This window comes from Heloderma suspectum, chromosome 3, assembly GCF_057233095.1.
Source record: "Heloderma suspectum isolate Gila_16-S chromosome 3, 16-S_ref, whole genome shotgun sequence".
Taxonomy (NCBI): domain Eukaryota; kingdom Metazoa; phylum Chordata; class Lepidosauria; order Squamata; family Helodermatidae; genus Heloderma; species Heloderma suspectum.
Genome location: NC_139460.1, coordinates 199,527,289 through 199,544,720, shown reverse-complemented (window position 1 = coordinate 199,544,720; position 17,432 = coordinate 199,527,289). Strand labels below are relative to the sequence as shown.

Here is a 17,432-nt window from a genome sequence, read left to right as displayed (position 1 = left end):
GAGGGCTTGTAGTGGCAAGGGTGGTGGCCAGATCCCATATCAAGTTGGCCTTAGGCTCAAAGGAGTCATGGATCAACTTAAAACAGGGCATGCCTTTTTCAGAGGGGGCTGGGATTTGCATTTTGATGAGCCCTCCCCAAATATCATCAGTGCTATACTTTGTCGCTTCACTATATACACTGTTCCAGGAAAAAAAAAAAAACCTTCAGTTGCTTTCAGTAATGTAACTTCATTGAAGAAATGGCTTTCAACTTCTTTTCTTTCCACTTCCTCCATGAGGATAAACTGTCATCCCTTAAAATGATGGACACACTTTCAAGAATGCATCTATCTCTTTATAGGGCACTGTAGAATGAGTATCACTCTCCCTTCAAACCATGGCTTCTATTAAAAATTTACTGCTGACCAGTGGCCTAAAATATCAGAACTGCACCAGAGGCTATGACCTCATAGGGCATGCTGAGTTTCAGTCTCTCTTTTTATTGTAAAATAAAAGGCTTTATTTTATACTACTGCTTTCATTTATCTTCAAAAGGACTTTCTACTGTAAATTTCAAAATACATGTTAAGGGATCCCACCTATCCCCTCCACATGTATTTCCCCCCATCTAACAGCCTGGCTGTATCAGGGTAGAAGAAGGACATGCAAAGAAGGAGTATTTAATGCTGCAGTTCTTTCTCAGCTCAAAATGGTTGACCCCAAGTTGTTTTTCACTTGTGTGGGCTCCCCCTATCATTCCTCTGTCTTTACCTCAGAGATAAGAAAGCAGCTCAAAGAGAGCAATTCGAATTGAAACATGACAGGAGGGAAAAACTTAAGGAACTGCTCCCCAGTTTGAGTCTGAGATGCCTACTATCTACAGAATGATAGCTACTTTTTTAAAAAGCCTTTTTGTGTTGAAATTCTAGGTATAAAGCTGTTTTATATCTCATCATGACAATTCATGGTCATGCTTGGAATCCTCTGCAGAGCCCGAAATTCTTTTACAGAGTATAACACAATAGACTTTGGAGAATGTTCATATCAACAACATCAAATGAAAAAGAACAGTGAAAACTTACCCATGAACTCAATTCCTAAATGGTGAGCTATACCAAGGAAAGCATGTAAGTGAAAGACAAAAGAGAAGAAAAACATTAGTAAAGAGCAATAAAATAAAATTATTATTATTATTATTATTAGATGCTAAAATCTCACCCATTTACTCAGGTATTATTATTATATAAAGATGCTAAAACCTTACCCATTTACTCATGACGGTATCACTTCCACATGACGTAGAATGCTAAAACATGGTGTGCATAGTCCAAAAGCACCCACATACTAGAAAAATCTGAACACTGGGCATTTGTAAACCACTCTCAAAGTAGAGGACTTAAAGTATACTCCAGGGTCAGGGGTGCACAACCATTTGGTCCTAAGGGCCACATCTGGTGTAGGCTAAGGCCCGGGGGCCACACATGCACAAAACTAGTCACACACACTCTTCCTGCAACCCTCACCCCCCTATGCACACACACATATCTCACTGTGCAGGGATGGGGAGCTTTAAATTTCCCTCTCTGCTCACTGAGATCTAGAGATCGCTTGGAAGGGGTGGGGAAATGAAAGCCTCTCCCTTCCCCACAGCATTCACCACCAATATTGCTGTTTCTCCACTGCTACTAGCAGCAGGCAAACAGAAATTTCAGAAGCCAGAAAATAGCAGTCTTTTCTCCCTGCAGTGGGGAGGTCAGTGGGGTCCTGCCAGCTTTGGGGGTGGCAGAGGGAGTGGCCAAGGGCCACATGTGGCCCCAGAGTCACAAGTTGTACATCCTTGCCCAAGATTATTATAGTACTTCTACACTGTGGGTTGGATCCAGACTAGTCATACTGAGAGTAGGCCTGTTGAAATCAATGAAACTGAAAGTTATCCCATTAATTTTAGTGGGTCCACTCTAAGCATAACTAAGTTTGGATCCAACTCCACATGAGAAATTTGGAGCATGCATAACCAAAGGACACTGATTATTGGAAAATTATGAAAAAATCAACATGAAATGTATCCCAAAATTGTCAAAGTGCTTCCACACCACCAAAAAAGATGAAAATGTGTAATAGGGCACTATGATGAATAAATAAATATGAAAATGGGACACTTGAACATCTCTTATAGGAAATGGAGACTCTGAAGTGTATCCAATAATGGTTAAGGTACTTCAGCACTACCCAGGGGGTGAAAAGCACCCTAATGCACCATGATTAGTAGAAAAATCTGAAACAGGGACATTTGACCGTATCCAATGGAGCTGCTCCACCTCCACTGGTTCTGGTGCACTTGTGGACTCTACCACTTGTGCAACGGGGCTTTTGTGTGCCTAAAAATAACCCCAGAAACAAGTGAAAATTGTCATTTCTGGATTGGGTAGCTCAACGGAGCACCTTTCTGCAACCTCCGCTGACCTGCCCTGTTCCAGAAAGAAGCATTTTTGCCCATTCTGGGTTAATTTTAGAACCAAAAAAGCCCTGTTGTGCAACCAGTGGTCCCACGAGCATACAATAGGATACTACCCATTTGTTTATCCACATGTGTCAAAACTCAAAACAAGGGCATGAAATGTCACCTCAAGGTAGCTAAGCTACTTCCACATCACTTAGAATGCTGACATTCCCCATGTATAACACTCAGCTAACATTCAGTGTACCCCTAGGGGTGGACAAATCTGTTAGTGTTGGTTCCTCTCACTTTCTGATTTTTCCAATTTTAAGTTCAGTTCTTGAACTCTGAGAATGTTTCCAGTCTTACATTTGATTCATTTGAAACACTGAGATTTTTTTTAAAGTTTCCATGAAAATTCATATACGTTTTTGTTCACATTTTTCCTAATACATGAATTTTTCTATGTATTTGTGCATAATATACCCATTTCTTTGCAAGCAATTTCCCTAATGTAATTTTGAATGTGATTTTCACTAATATACAGATATTTGTGTGCAGTTTTACTTAATATACACATTTTAGTACAGATTGTTTGATTGGTGAGCTCCATTGCAAAATTTGTAGAAATGCAAATTTTGAAGGATAACTGAGTTCCAGTTCACGTATTGATTCAAAAGTACAAAATTAGATAGGTTTGCATTAAAATATGAACCAAATTTATCTCCCATGCATACCCTAAGTTGTTCTGATGACTAGAAAAAGTGGAACATTTAAACACAGTTAAAATGCAGGACATGAAGTTTACTATACGACTGAGGTCAACACGCCAGTGTGGAAAGTCAAACATGGGATGAAAAGTTGGGCTGTTCTGTTCCACCTTCACACACTTGAATCAACCTTGATAGGACTTCCAGTAGCAGCCAGGAACACTTTATCTGTGCTTGCAGAATACACTGTTTGCTTTGTAGTAGAACGCTTGCTACTCACTCACTTACATAGGCATTAAACGTGTTAGGATCCCTCACCCCATATAGAGAACATTCAATACACTGTGATTTCTTGAATTGTCTCAAAACAGGGCAGTTGTATATCTGCTCTAGAGAGTTGGGAGACCCTCTGGGGCAAATGGGGGGGGGGCTTGCAGCATTTACTTACACACTGTGTACACATTATCTTTCATGCGTACAGTGTGTGGATAAATGCTGGATATACACACCCAGATCTGCTCTGAGGGATCCCCCCAACCCTCAGGAGCAGATTTGGGGACCACACAGGGGACTGTAGGAGGGAAAATCTGTTCCCATTCCACTAGTGGACAGCCATGGTTGGATATAACCCAAAAGCTGATCATGATTTCACTGACCATTCTTTGGAGACTATAAAGGCTCCTTATTGGGATTTGCAACATCCATTCACACGTTGTGCACACGAATGATAATGCAGAACCACCTTATGTTACATACATTCACTTAAGAAGTATTTGTCAGAGATGAAGTATGTTCTCAGTCATGCAATATTTATTGTGCACAGTTGGTTTGTTTTGGTGAGCCTGACCAAGATGCCAATGGTATGCCTAATTGTCAAAATGATAGCTGAGATCAAACACATTTATCTGATCTCCAAGAAATGGCAAATTCAGATATAAAGCAAGATCAAGCCACATTCTTTTTTAAGGCATATGCAGAGGACCTGATGAAGAAATTTTCTTTTCAAAAGGGTCAATTCCACTGCAGAAAAAAAGGGGGGATTCTCAGTGGCAATCTGCCATATCCTTTAAGGGACCAGTGATCTATGATAACACAAAGAATAATGCTGCTTTCCTCTCAATAAATTTTGACTTTGTCAAATGTTGAAGGAAACTGTGTATATTTGTGGAAGCCACTGATACAAATGATATAACTTAAAATAGAACTGGCACAGTGTCCACCAATAATCAAAAGCTGAGAATATTTGTTTGATCCCCACCAGAAGGATGGGAGAACCAGGGTTGCTTGAGTTTGCCAAGATTCTCTGGACTCCACTTTGAAGCCCAGTTCATCTAATTCTCTCTTTTTTTCTTTTCTTTTTTTGAATGGGAAAAGTGCACCTTTTGAACAAGAAAAGTGTACAGTTTTCTACCATTGACTACAGTGTTAAAAAGTGTTTTGTTTTGTTTTTAAATGCACATTTCTAAGTGCGCATTTTTCAAAGTACACATTTTTAGGGATGACAGAGAATTCCCCCGGAATCCGTGGTGGAATGGCCTCCTGCCCCCCTCCATGGAATCCCCCCGGGACGGCACTTACCACTTATCCGGGATGGCGGATGCGATGGTGGTGGTTCTGGTGGCGGCGGCGGCTCCAGCAGTGGCGGAGGCAGTTCTGGTGGCTGGTCCCCTGACTGGCCGCGGCCGGACTGCTGCCACTGCTATTGCCGTCCTTGCAGCCGTGATAGGCTACGTAAGAATTTACGTAGCCTATCACGGCTAACCTCCCCCCAAAAAAGCCCAGCGTACACAAATGGCGGCAGCTACGGCAGCCGCCATTTGTGTTCCCTATTTTTTGTCAATTTATCTTATGTAAATACTTATGTAAGATAAAACAGCAAAAAAAAGGGGAATGCAAATAGCGTGCTGGGCGCTATTTGCATTCCTTTATTTTTCGCCGTTCTAGCCTACGTAAATATTTACGTAGACTAGAATGGCAAAAAATAAAGGAACACAAATAGTGCCCACTATGCTATTTGCATTCCCCTTTTTTTGCCGTTTTATCTTACATAAATATTTATGCAAGATAAATCAGCGAAAAATAGGGAACACAAATGGTGGCCGCCGTAGCGGCTGCTATTTGCATACGCTGGTTTTTTTGGGGGGTTAGCCGTGATAGGCTATGTAAATTCTTACGTAGCCTATCACAGCTGCCTGGCTGGATACAAATGGCAGCCACTACGGCGGCTGCCATTTGCGTCTGCAGCAGCCTGTCCGCAGCTGGAAATCCGGCTGCAGACAGCCCTAGCCAGCTGCTCTGTGGCCTGGCCGTGGAGCGGAGCCAGCCATCGAGGATTCCAGGGGGGAGGACCAGATCGCCTCCCCCCCATCCCCACCGCGAAAGATTCCATGAAAAGGTGAGTTTCGTACATCCCTACACATTTTTGAATGTGATCGCAAATTCAGAAATTTGCAAACTTCTTTTTTAAAAAAGTACTCCTACTTGCATTGGGATGCAAACAGGGCAATTTTGAAAGATTTGTGAACTGAAACAAAATTTTCGTACATCCATATATCCCACCAAGAAGGAGGAAGTACAGTGGTGTATTCATTTTGGGTGGGATTAGGTCTATAGGGAACCCCCTGAGAAATGCCACTAGACTTCTAGAAAATTCACCCCTCATCCAAGTGTCAATGCTTCAATTAAAGCCCAGGGAAGATGTCATGACGTAAATGCGCAATAAAAAGAAAAACACACAGATGGCATCCTCAGCCACCTTGCAATGATAAAGCTCAAAAATACCAGCAAAAGAAATTCTAAAGTGCCCTGAGAATGAGACAGAAAAATGGAAGACACTTTTATTGGGGAAAAAACCTTTTGGAAAAATGGAGGACAGAATTCAGTACAGCACTACCCTAGTACTGGGAGGGAAGGCTGCCTTACTATGGTAGGAAAGGGGAAGGATCGGCATTCACAGGAGAGAGGAAATCAATCTTAGAGACCCTACTGCACAGCCTCCTAGTATCTGCTCCCCCTGGCAGATTTATTGTAATGGTGGGGAACGGGCAGCAAGGAAGGAATGAAGCCAGCCTACCTGGTACCATTGCCTGCACATGTAACTTTTACAAAAGGGGGAGGAGGGGGAAATGAAGCCATCATTACTGGTAAGCATCCCACCCCATGAAACAATCCTTTCAGCCTCACCCTGAAAATAATTGGAATGTCCCTCCTTAATTTTCCAGCTTTTGTAAATGGGGGTCAGTTCAGCCCGAGTTCAAACTCCATATGCATGATCAGCAAAGCTAGTGTAATTAATTCAAATGGAATTGTCACAATAAAAGGGGACCAGCGTCATTCTACTAAACCTCTGAGTTATCCCAAAAGATTGGGCCATTAACAATAGCCATCTTTTCCCCTGTTGGTATATTCTGGAGAACCCCATACTGGGAAGAGACTATTTCCATTTCCATGTTCATACCTATGCATATTTTACATATATCCCAAAGTCTGTAAATGTATATAAAACATTTAGGAAAAAACAAACCTCAAAAACAGAAAAACCCAGTGAAAACACCCCAATGAAGACTGAGCACTCTGACTATTGGGAGGAGCAGAAAACCCAGGGGAATGGAATGGTATGCCTGGAATCCTGAACAGAAGCATTCCACACTGCAACATCTTGTTGAAGCTTCTACTTGTTCCTGATGTCCTTATTTCATTTTCCAGTAGCAAGGTTATAGATGACAGCTTCACTTTACCATACAGTCAAATTGTAATCCGCATTGAATTCTCTAGGCGAACAAGGTCAATTTACAGTCATGCAAATTGTCCTGACTTGCAACTATGTTTTTCCCCTCCACTTAAAAGACAAAGAAATCAGTGTAGGAAGAAGAAAAACAACTACATTTTCTTTCCATACAAGGTTGTTCACGGTGCTCTAATGACTGGCACCAACAGAGCTGTAAAATAACAGTCCCCAAACACTCTTGATTTGGTACCAAAGGAACAATGGTGGTTGGAACAGCTTCCTACAAAAACTTCTAAGTTTAAAAAAAAAAATCAGTGCAGAATAGTGGAATAAATTATTGATTTCTGCTCCCTGTGGTTGACACAGCATAATTCACTTGAGCCTGCTCTTTGCTGAACAGCTAGAGTTGAAAGATCATTTCTAACTTTGGAAAAGAAAAGATAATGGTCAACTCCACATATCCTGATATGTGAGAGATGCAAATAACTACTTGTCTTAAGGATTACTTGTACATTTTTGCTATCTTTCATCAGTTGTTTAAACAAATTAGTCCTGTTTAATAGTATTGATTAAGATCTGACCATGACCAGCCAGTGTAATATGCAATCTATTGGGGGAGTGCATTAATGTCAGAGTTAGAAATGTGCCAGGCAATCCAGACTAAATAATTTACTGTATAATTTAAGAATTTCACATGGTTAAAAATAAAACTGTACCTAAAATGCCATCTCAGTTTCGCAGACCCATTCATAGATTATGAAACTGAGGCAGCATTTTTGGCAAAGTTCTTGAGCCAGGAGAAATTCTTAAAACATTTGGCCCTTCATGGGAGCTTACCTAACATGTGGGAGAGTGGTTTTTTGGTCTGCTAACACTTGTGGAGATGGAGCTCCCAACTAGTGCTTGGATGGGCCGCCAGTGTCTCAGACATTTTTCCTTGTAGGGACATAACGTAATTTCAGAGGCATCACTGGTAAAAAAGAACAGTGCCCCATAAACAAAAAGATGGCAGCCCCTACAATGTCCTGAAAAAAATGTCATTTCTGAGCCATTGGGAGGAGACATGGTGGCCCCCTGGGATGCCAACTTTGAGCTCCAATGCAGCAAGCCATGGCAAGCCAATTTGTTACAAAAAGAATGCATGCACCAGCCACTCTGGACCACAAATATTAAAAATTTCTCTTGGCCCACAAAAAATACCGGGGTAGGGGTGGGGGGTGGCTCAATTTCTCAACATTAATACCCCCCACACCCCAGTTTTTAAAATCAAAATAAAATGAGCTGAACATTTTGGTTCAGCAATGGTCAAAAAGAACTGGGGGAGCTATGGCTGAGGGGTTGGCTAAGGGGTTGGGAAGTTGGAGCATTACATGTTTACTGATCAAGTAAACTGGCTAAGGGAGAGAGCGCCTTCTCCCCTATCAACCTGCCTAGTCACTGAGTTCATCAGAGGGCATGCACCTGGTGGTTTTGCATGGATCTATGGCCTGATAGGAGTCCAACTGGAGAAGAGCCTTCAGTGTAGTGGCCCCTTCTCTATAGAACGCCTTGCCTCTGGAGGTCGGCACACACACCAACACGGTGTTGTTTCTGACACCTCATGAAAACAGCTGTGTTCCAGGAAGCTTTCCTTGACTGACCAGCCATGGTTTTTGTTGGCATTCTGTTTTTAAAAGAATAATTTTAATATGGTATTCTATTATTTTCATTATTTTATATTTTATTGTTCACTACTCCAGAATCTGTTTAGATGTAAAATTTGTAAATAAAATTAATACATAAATTAATTAATACATAAATAAATAAGTATGGGGCAGATTAGCCTCATTTAGCATGAGATGTGCATTATAACACACATTATACTGGTGGTTTCAAGTACAGCAGAGGGTTCTCTGTGTGCAAATGCAGAATACCAAGCAAGACGATTTACCTCCTGCCCTCCCTTCATGTCCTATAATCTAACTGTGCTGATTGCTTTCCTCAGATTCCAGGGTAAAGATGAGAAATGCTTATTAAAATAGGAAGCAAAAATTCAATTATGAAATGTATAACGCGGTACTCTTTTCTGCTTCATCAAAAGGTTATTCAGTAAAAAGAAAGTAAGAATATCCAGCCCTAGTTTAAAGCAATATATGTCATGATTTTCACTAACGGGTATAAAAATTAGACTGCAATTTCAAAGGCATCAAAGGGCTTGCCTGATATACCCCCTTCAGGTTGTTGTGATGTTCCCCCTGGGATAATTACTTTCACCTTGGAGAAGGATGTGTGAATCAGCAAAACTTGATCAAAATTCTCCAAATTCCAACTTGAAACTTGTTCTAACTTGAGTCTGTATCAGATTGTGAGCTTTCTTTTCCACATGAAAATCCATGTGTATTTTCATGCATATTTTTCCAAATTTTAAGATCAATTGTGCACATCTTTCAAAAGTATGCATTCTTCTCCCATCGATTAATGCATGTTTGTGAGCATTTTTCAAAAGAACACATTTTTCATGCACATCTTTCAACTGTACGCATGCTGTCGAACACATTTTTGGCAGTCTGCGAATCACATTGCAAGCTCAGAAATGTATGGACTTCGACTGCAGATTGCACCCAAGTCCCTGTTCGGTTTGGAAGGTGCAAACTGGGTAAACCCTGATAAAAAATGATCTGAAACAAATTTCTCATACATTCCTAATGCTGGGTAGTTGACAACTATCACCACGCTATTCTAGATGCAGACTGCAGTTACCCCTGGGGAGGGCCTCGCTTAAATCTCTAATAATTGTTTAGAGTCAGGCATTTAGGTGCCCATAGGTAAGAGTAGTCATTTGGTGGCATTCCAAACCAGCATTTAGTCGATATCCAGGACTCCAAGGTAAGACTAGTGCAGCTTAGTAACTAAGGGAGCAATCCTATGGCCGTTAGTCAGTGGCTAGACAGCCATAGGATACCTGGGAACCAACCTTCCCCCACGGTCCATGCTCCGTGCTCGCAAGAGGAGTGCGGAGCGGACAAAATGGGGCATTCCTGGGGGGCGTTCCAGGGCAGGGAGGGTGGAAATGCCTGTACGGCACTTCCAGTGTGTCGTCTAGCAGCCTCCTTCCCCACTCTGCCCTCCCATGGCTAAACAGCCGCAATTGGCTGTCTAGCTGCAAATGCAGGGCAGGAGAAGCACGGAGGGAATGATCCCCTCTGTGCTTCTCTTGCCCTGCATTGGATAGGCATTCGCCTCTGAGTTCGGAGGCGGCTGCCTATCTGCATAGGATTGCGTCCTAACAAAGCAATCTTATGCACACACAGCAGGGAGTAAGCCCCGAAGTGGTCACACAGGCAAACACCCCTCCTTGAATGTTCACAAGCAGGATCAGGGCAAAAACAACCATGTTTCACCCCACCCTGTGGACCATCACTTCCTCCTCCTCTCCCCTCTGCTTCAAGCTCAAGGAACTCACCTTGGAGCACATGGAGGGGAAAGCAGAGGTGGCTGTGGGCAGTGTAAGCAACTGGCAGAATGTCCCAGCATCCCCAGGGGGGAAATGGTCCTGCTACACCATTCTCACTAGGATGCCCCGCTGCCCCACTGCCAAGGGGCACTTCCTGGTTTGTGGTGTAGTCTAGTGCAGTGCAATCCTACGCCTTTTTCCTTGGAAGCTAGTCCCACTGAGTTCAATGTAGGGATGCACAAGCATCCCTGTGCTCGCCCTGACAAGGGTTGTGGCTTTGTGAGCATTCCCAGCAAACATGTGCAAGGCACTCAGGAAGCACTCTCTTCGCTGCCACCTCCTAGGGACGTATGGATTTTGTGAGAGCCATCCCGCCTGTGTTTCGCAGATTCATTGTCAGGCACCCTTGGTCCCATTGTCCACTAGGGGTGGACGAAAGTCACTTACCTGTCCTCGAAGGCCATTCGCGGTGGGGGGGGAGGCACTTCGCTGCTCCCCCCGTGAAGTTGAGGCCAGGGGGGGAGGCTTCCCGCCTCGCCCGGCCGAAATTCAGGCCGGGGAGGAGGCGCCTCGCCTCGCCTCGCCCGGCCGCGAACGCGAAAGTAAAAAACACACAAAAAAAACGCCCCCTGACAGGCTACGTGATGATTCACGTAGCCTATCACGGCTAGATCTGCAAAGTCAGCCGTGATAGGCTATGTGAATCGTCACGTAGCCTATCACGGGTGACTTTACAAAAAAAAAAAAAGCGCGTACGCGAATGGCGGCCCCCATAGGGAGCCGCCATTCGCGTTCCTTATTTAGTCGCCGTAGTCTACGTAAACATTTACGTAGACTACAGCGACCAAATAAGGAACGGGAATGGCGGCTCCCTATGGGGGCCGCCATTATCCGTACACTCTTTTTTTTTTTAAAGTCACCCGTGATAGGCTACGTGACGATTCACGTAGCCTATCACGGCTGACTTTGCAAATCTAGCCGTGATAGGCTACGTGAATCGTCACGTAGCCTATCAGGGGGCGTTTTTTTTTTCTTTCATTGCAATGGTGGCCGAAAGACCGGCTGCCGATCCCGCCTCGCTCGAACACCCGCCGAACCGCCGGCCGGACCAGCCACCGGGAGGGACATTCGGCGAAGGTAAGTCCCGTCCCGGGGGGGGGGTGCGGGGTGCGGGGGGGTGCGGAGGATTTCTCCCCGAAACCTGTTTGGGGGGCCGAACACGTTGGCGCTTGGCCCCCCGAAGTTTCGGGGAGAAATTCTCCGCCATCCCTATTGTCTACTCACTGACGAAATTGGATTTGTTTTTAGGGATGTATGAGAATTTCGTTCCACTTGCTCAAGCGCACATTAGCGTTAATGTGCATTAGTGCAAGTATGCGCTTGTTCTAATGTGCACTTGCACTAATTTGCAGAACACCCCCCCCCCACACACACACACACACACACCCCAAGTAACAAACTGCTCTGCAAGTCCATGGAATCCATCTAACTCAGAAAAAGTCAGTCCACTGTGGATTCCGCTGGCCAGATTTATAGGAATCTGCACAGATGTGAATCTGTTGCAGATTTCTCCAACATGCCTACCGCCTCCTGTTCCTCTGACCCAAGGCAAAGAATCTTACCTAGGGATAGGCAAAGGGAGAGGCAGCTGTGGTGGCAGCCGTTGTCTCTCCCAGCACCATGGCGGCTGAAAAATGACACTATGTAAAGCCTCAGTTCTTTGGGGTATGAGCACAGGGATGTATCCATATATTGAATGCAATGAGACTTCTGAGCAACATGCTGAGTAAACAGCATTGCCAGAGACTGAACTGTGAGCCAGAAGAGCCTGGTTCAAATCTCTCTCCGCTAGCAATGAAGGTGCCAGGAGGGTCACTATTTATCAGCCTCAACTCCCCCTCCACCATATGGGGACAGACTCTTATCATAAAGGAGCATTATACAGATCACAGAGATAATGGTTAAATAATCCTGTAAAGAACCGAACAGGTGCTAATCCTATTATCTCATACTCCTGTATAGGGCAGAATCACAGTACTACTTTTGCCATAATCCAAGCCACCATGCTCCTCTTATTAGAACATGGACTTCCCCTATTGACAGAATATGACCCAAGTACATACAATAACTTTGCAAGTGTGGGATTTTTACCAACAGAGAAGCTACGGGTCACACAAAGGTCCTCACTGCCCTCTTGTGTGCATGGACTGGAGGCACTGAATTTTGTAGACTGTGCACATGGTTGGATTCCTATATCAGGGACTGTTTGTGTACTGGAAAACATAATTCTGTTTCTGGGAAGGTGGAACAGAATCAGAAATGGCCAAGATGCCAATTTGATAATTGCAGTGCTGTGCTCAGAGGGCTGACTATAGAGCATGCCACAACTAGAGCATCCACTCTTGGCCTGATTTTGGTGGCAGCAAGCACTGGTGGGCCACAAACCAGTTGTCCAAGGACCACATGTAGCCTGTGTCCCAAAGGTTGCCCACACATGCTCTAAGGTTTACACTGTAATGGAGGAGGCGACCGAAATATGGCATCCTCTCCTTATGCCCTTCCTAACCAATACATGCTGCCCTTCTAGGCCTCCAGTGTTCTGTTCCCATGATGAAACCACTGGCTCCCATATCCACTTTTATTTTAGGGACGTATGAATCCCTTACCTTGCCATCCATGGGGGGTCTACTGGGGGTCCGCTGGGGGGGGAGGCGATCCATTCCTCCCCCCCGGAATCCTCACCGTCTGGCTCTGCTCCACATTGACTCCACGGAGCTGCCAGCTGGCTCTGTTCCGCCAGCGATACAGCTGCCATTGCCATCTGTACCGCTGCTGGGCAGAAACAGGAAGTGATCTGGACGCAAATGGCGTCCGCTACGCCGTTTGCATCCCTGTTTCTTCTTGCGATAGGCTACACATCTGTATTTACGTAGATATTTACGTAGCCTATCGCGTGAAAAAACACGGAAGCAAATGGCGTCCACTATGCCATTTGTGTCGCTTTTTCATGCAATAGGCTATGCAACTATCTACGCAAATTCAAACGTGTAGCCTATCACGAGAAAATACAGTGATGCAAATGGCATCGTGGACACTATTTGCGTCTGGATCACTTCCTGAACGGAGCCGCTGGGAGGGAAAATTCGGTCCGCATGGGTCTGGGAGGTGGAGGTGAGTACATCCGTTCTGCCATGGACTCCAGGGGGCCAAATTCAATGGAATTTGGCCTCATTTGAGTCTGTGGCAGATTCTGCAGACATCCCTACTTTATTTGTAGCATTGTAAGGCTGGAAGGAAAAGAAAATAATAATTCCCAACTCTGCACCCCATCGTGGAGTCTTTCACATTCCAGGCTGCTGTTGTCGGGGGTCTGGGGCCATCAGGAATAAGAATCTGGATGCAGAATAAGCTGAACAGATGAAGAGTTTCATGTTCAGCATCCTTCAGCCACAATAAGACCCCCCCCCCCTTCCAGTCTGGTATAAATCTTGTGATAGACTTGCCTATGGTGAACCAAGGTTTGGATCAAGGGATGGGTCTGCAACTTTACAACATCACACAGCCCTGAGAGACTGACCCCACATAATCTGGGTCACATAGTGGATGGTATGGTTCAAGCAGACTGCAGGAGAAACCAGCTGCCTATGTAGCAAATGGCTCCAGGCCACTCAAAACAATACACCAACCCATTCGTAGCCTACTACTGTGTTGTTACCTCATTTGGATTGGGGATGCCATAAACATCTGAACAGTTCCATTCTCAATACTAAACTGGTATATCTGCTGTTGCGAATAAGTGTCCCAGTGATTCAGATCGGCATTATACCATTAGAGCAATGCCCATCCTTTGAATGGAAAAGACTGCATAGTTAAGCCAGTTGCAGATGATGAGACACACAGATCCTCATGCCATTATACAGGAAGGTGGTAATAACAGTGTAAAATGACTCCTTTCACTCATCCCTAGCCTGGATAAAAATGACTGGACTTCAAATATCAGCAAATTCCCAGAGAAACCGAACTGGCCTTTGCCCTGATGCTCCTCTCATCAGGCCATCCTTAAGCCTATGGACTTGGAGCTTCATGTCCTGTCAACAATGACAATGTAATTAATTGTCATGGCTCTGGGTGTGAATTTGAGGGCTGCTGTCAGCCCTCTCTCAGAGTTCCAGTTGCATCTATGTTAACAGCTGACGATAATCACCTTGAGGGACCTGTTCAGATACATCCTCTGTTTTTGAACTGTGCAATGATTAAGGACAAATAGAAGAAAAAGAAAACACAGACCAGTATCTGCAGCCCTGACATTTTGTATTCCAGCACCATGTCAAATTAACAGTTTACCTGCAAGAAATACCCCCTGGCTCTCATTACATTACAGAGGCTAAGGGGGAAGAGAATTCTTTCAGTGACCTTCACAAAGCCTTCCATCTCTCCCTGGTTTTTTTTTAGAAGCAAAGACAAACAAGGATATTTAGGTAAACATGAAATTGATTTGTCCAGATAATTCTCAAGCAAAGGAAAACAAGAAGTCAACAAATGCATAGAAAATTTGTCTGGTGCTGGATGGTGCTTTCTCAGAAGCATACATTTAAAATGTTGTTTACTGGGTCCCTGCACTCCAGTTGCTGATTTTTAATACATCCATCCATCAAATCTCACCAAAATATAATGAACATGAATTAATCCCACAATACTCCTCTCTGGGAAGGAACCACCATGAACTGGATGGATGGCGGTTTGTGCATTCCATCCCACTAGCCATGCTCATTACCACAAAGCTCCTGACCATTAAACCAGGGGTGCACAAACTTTTCAGGCCCAAGGGATGCATGGGATGCTGGCAAAGGGGTCGGGAACCACACAGACACACGTGCGATCCTGATACAGACACCTCTTTCCTTACTAGTGGCAGCAGTGGGGGAAGAGGGATCTGTATGAAATTATCTTGGGGAGGGAGTAGAAAGCATCTCTCCACCCCTGCCCCAGCTAGCCTGATACATAATTGCTCTTCCCACTATTGCTACCAGAAAGAAAGTTATCTGTATAAGATAACTGGGGGAAGGACTTCAGTGGTGAGCGGTGGAGACTGGTGACTCCGATGTCAGTGGGGCTATAAATCCACTCTGGGTTTCACTCAGAACCAGTAAAAACTCCAAAGGAGCTATCCAAGGTGCTGAACCTATTTTGGGGTCCATTCTTGGGAGCTGCAATTAAAGCCATGTGGGCATCCAGCCCTTGAGCCACAGGATGTACACCCCTGCATTAAATTGCTGAAACATCCCATGCAGGTCATGAATGATTTCACAAGAAATAAATGCTGTGGACAGGAAAAACTTAGCTTTGCTTCCCAGGTGGTATTTTTGCATTTTAAAACATACACTGGAGGTTATTATAAAACTGTGGGATCTGTTCTGTACTGGTATTATCAAACCAAACTCAAGATAGTGTTGAGAATCAGTGGTGCAGTTAGGTAATTTTAGGCTCTGGACTTAATGGTCTTAGGCCTCCCCTCTGTCTTTCGGTGGTATTGTGTATTAATTAAGGGAGTGATCCTATGGGGCACCTAAATGTTGACTGGAGGGCCATAGAATTTTTCAGATCTCTGGATCCAAGGTTGGAGACATCGCTTTGACCTCGAAGCCAGGAATTCATGCTCCCCACCCCTGTCCCATATAGCTGGAGCAGAGAGAACCATGCCAGCTGCCTCTCTGAGGGGGTAAAGGGGGGGGAGTCTCAGTGGGCAGGGAGGGGAGGGGATTGGGGAACCCAGGTGTATTGGCCTCAAAAGCGTAGCCAAGTCATTTGTAGTGTTAGAGAGGCCTAGAGATCCATAATGCTTGCATAAGTTCATTATTGGTGCAGTTCCTTATTTTTTATTTTTTATTTTTTATTATTTGCGTTCCTTATTTTTCGCCATCTTAGTCTACATCAATATTTACATAGACTAAGACGAAGAAAAGAAAGGGAAACGCAAATAGCGTAGTGGGCGCTATTTGTGTTCCCCTTTCTTTTCTTTTTCTTAGTCTACGTAAATACTGATGTAGACTAAGACGGCGAAAAATAAGGAACGCAAATGGCGGCGGCCATAGCTGCCACCATTTGTGTACATGTTTTTTTTTGTTGTTGTTGTTACCCTGAGCCCTCCGTGGCCGGAAATCCGGCTGCGGACGGCCCTGGCCTGGGCCTGGCCAGCTGCTCTGCGGAGCCGCCGCAGAGCACAGCCGGCCATCGAGGATTCCGGGGGGGAGGACCGGATCGCCTCCCCCCCGACGAAGATTCCGGGGGAAGGGATGGAACGCCTCCCCCCCCCATGAACCAAATCCACGAAAAGGTAAGTCACTTTCGTACATCCCTAGTATGGTATAACACCCATTTGACCCCATGGCTCATGATTCAGAGAAGTTGTCTGATCCACCCATTGGGTACACCTGTGTGCTATAAGTTACTCAATAAAGTCTCCTTGTAAGCAAACCTTTGAGTCTGATTTATCACTATCTTGGCACTTCTAACCTAAGAGTTCAATGCCCATGGCTGGCGCAACACAGGTTACAATGTATCCCAGCATGCCCCCAGCCTCCTTCCCTCCCACTCTGATGCACCTCAGCTAGATGGGCGAAAAAGCCCATCTAGCCAAAATCGCCTCCACCACTCCTCCTGCTTTGCATTGGATGGCCACAAGCTCCCGGGTTTGGAGGCTTATGAGCATCGGCACAGGATTGTGCCCAAACCTGCTTCAAACTGTGGCAAGCCAGCCCTGCTACATTTGGGGGCCCTCCCTCATCCCGCTGACTGGAGCCCTGGACGTCTGCCCCCAAATTCTGCCCTGACAACACCCTTGTTGACAGTGGCTCAAAATCAGTAGCAGAGTCTACACATCACAATTGTTAAATCAAATCCAGTATACTTTTGTATATATTATATATTCTCCCTTTGTGGAGGAAGAATAGAAGCGGGAGCTGTTACAAGAAGGTAGGTCTTTCACCCACCATTCAGAAACAATACACTGTGCTGAACTGTCGTTACTGAACATTCACAAACATAAAACTTTCTGATCCTGTTTAAACTGAGATGGGGGCAGTTTCATGGAGGTTGCCAAATGTTCTCAGCAGGAGAGCATTATTTTGCTTTAAACAGAATGTTGA

General features: G+C 44.7%; 1 protein-coding gene across 1 annotated transcript in view; it reads right to left on the bottom strand.

The window, feature by feature from the left end:
- Nucleotides 1-17,432, bottom strand: part of NRG3 (neuregulin 3) — a 1,009,392-nt gene that overhangs the window by 162,208 nt on the left and 829,752 nt on the right. The window contains exon 4 of the mRNA XM_084841865.1: nucleotides 1,063-1,089. Coding sequence (XP_084697991.1) covers nucleotides 1,063-1,089 — 27 coding nt within the window. The remainder of the gene's footprint in view (nucleotides 1-1,062; nucleotides 1,090-17,432) is intronic.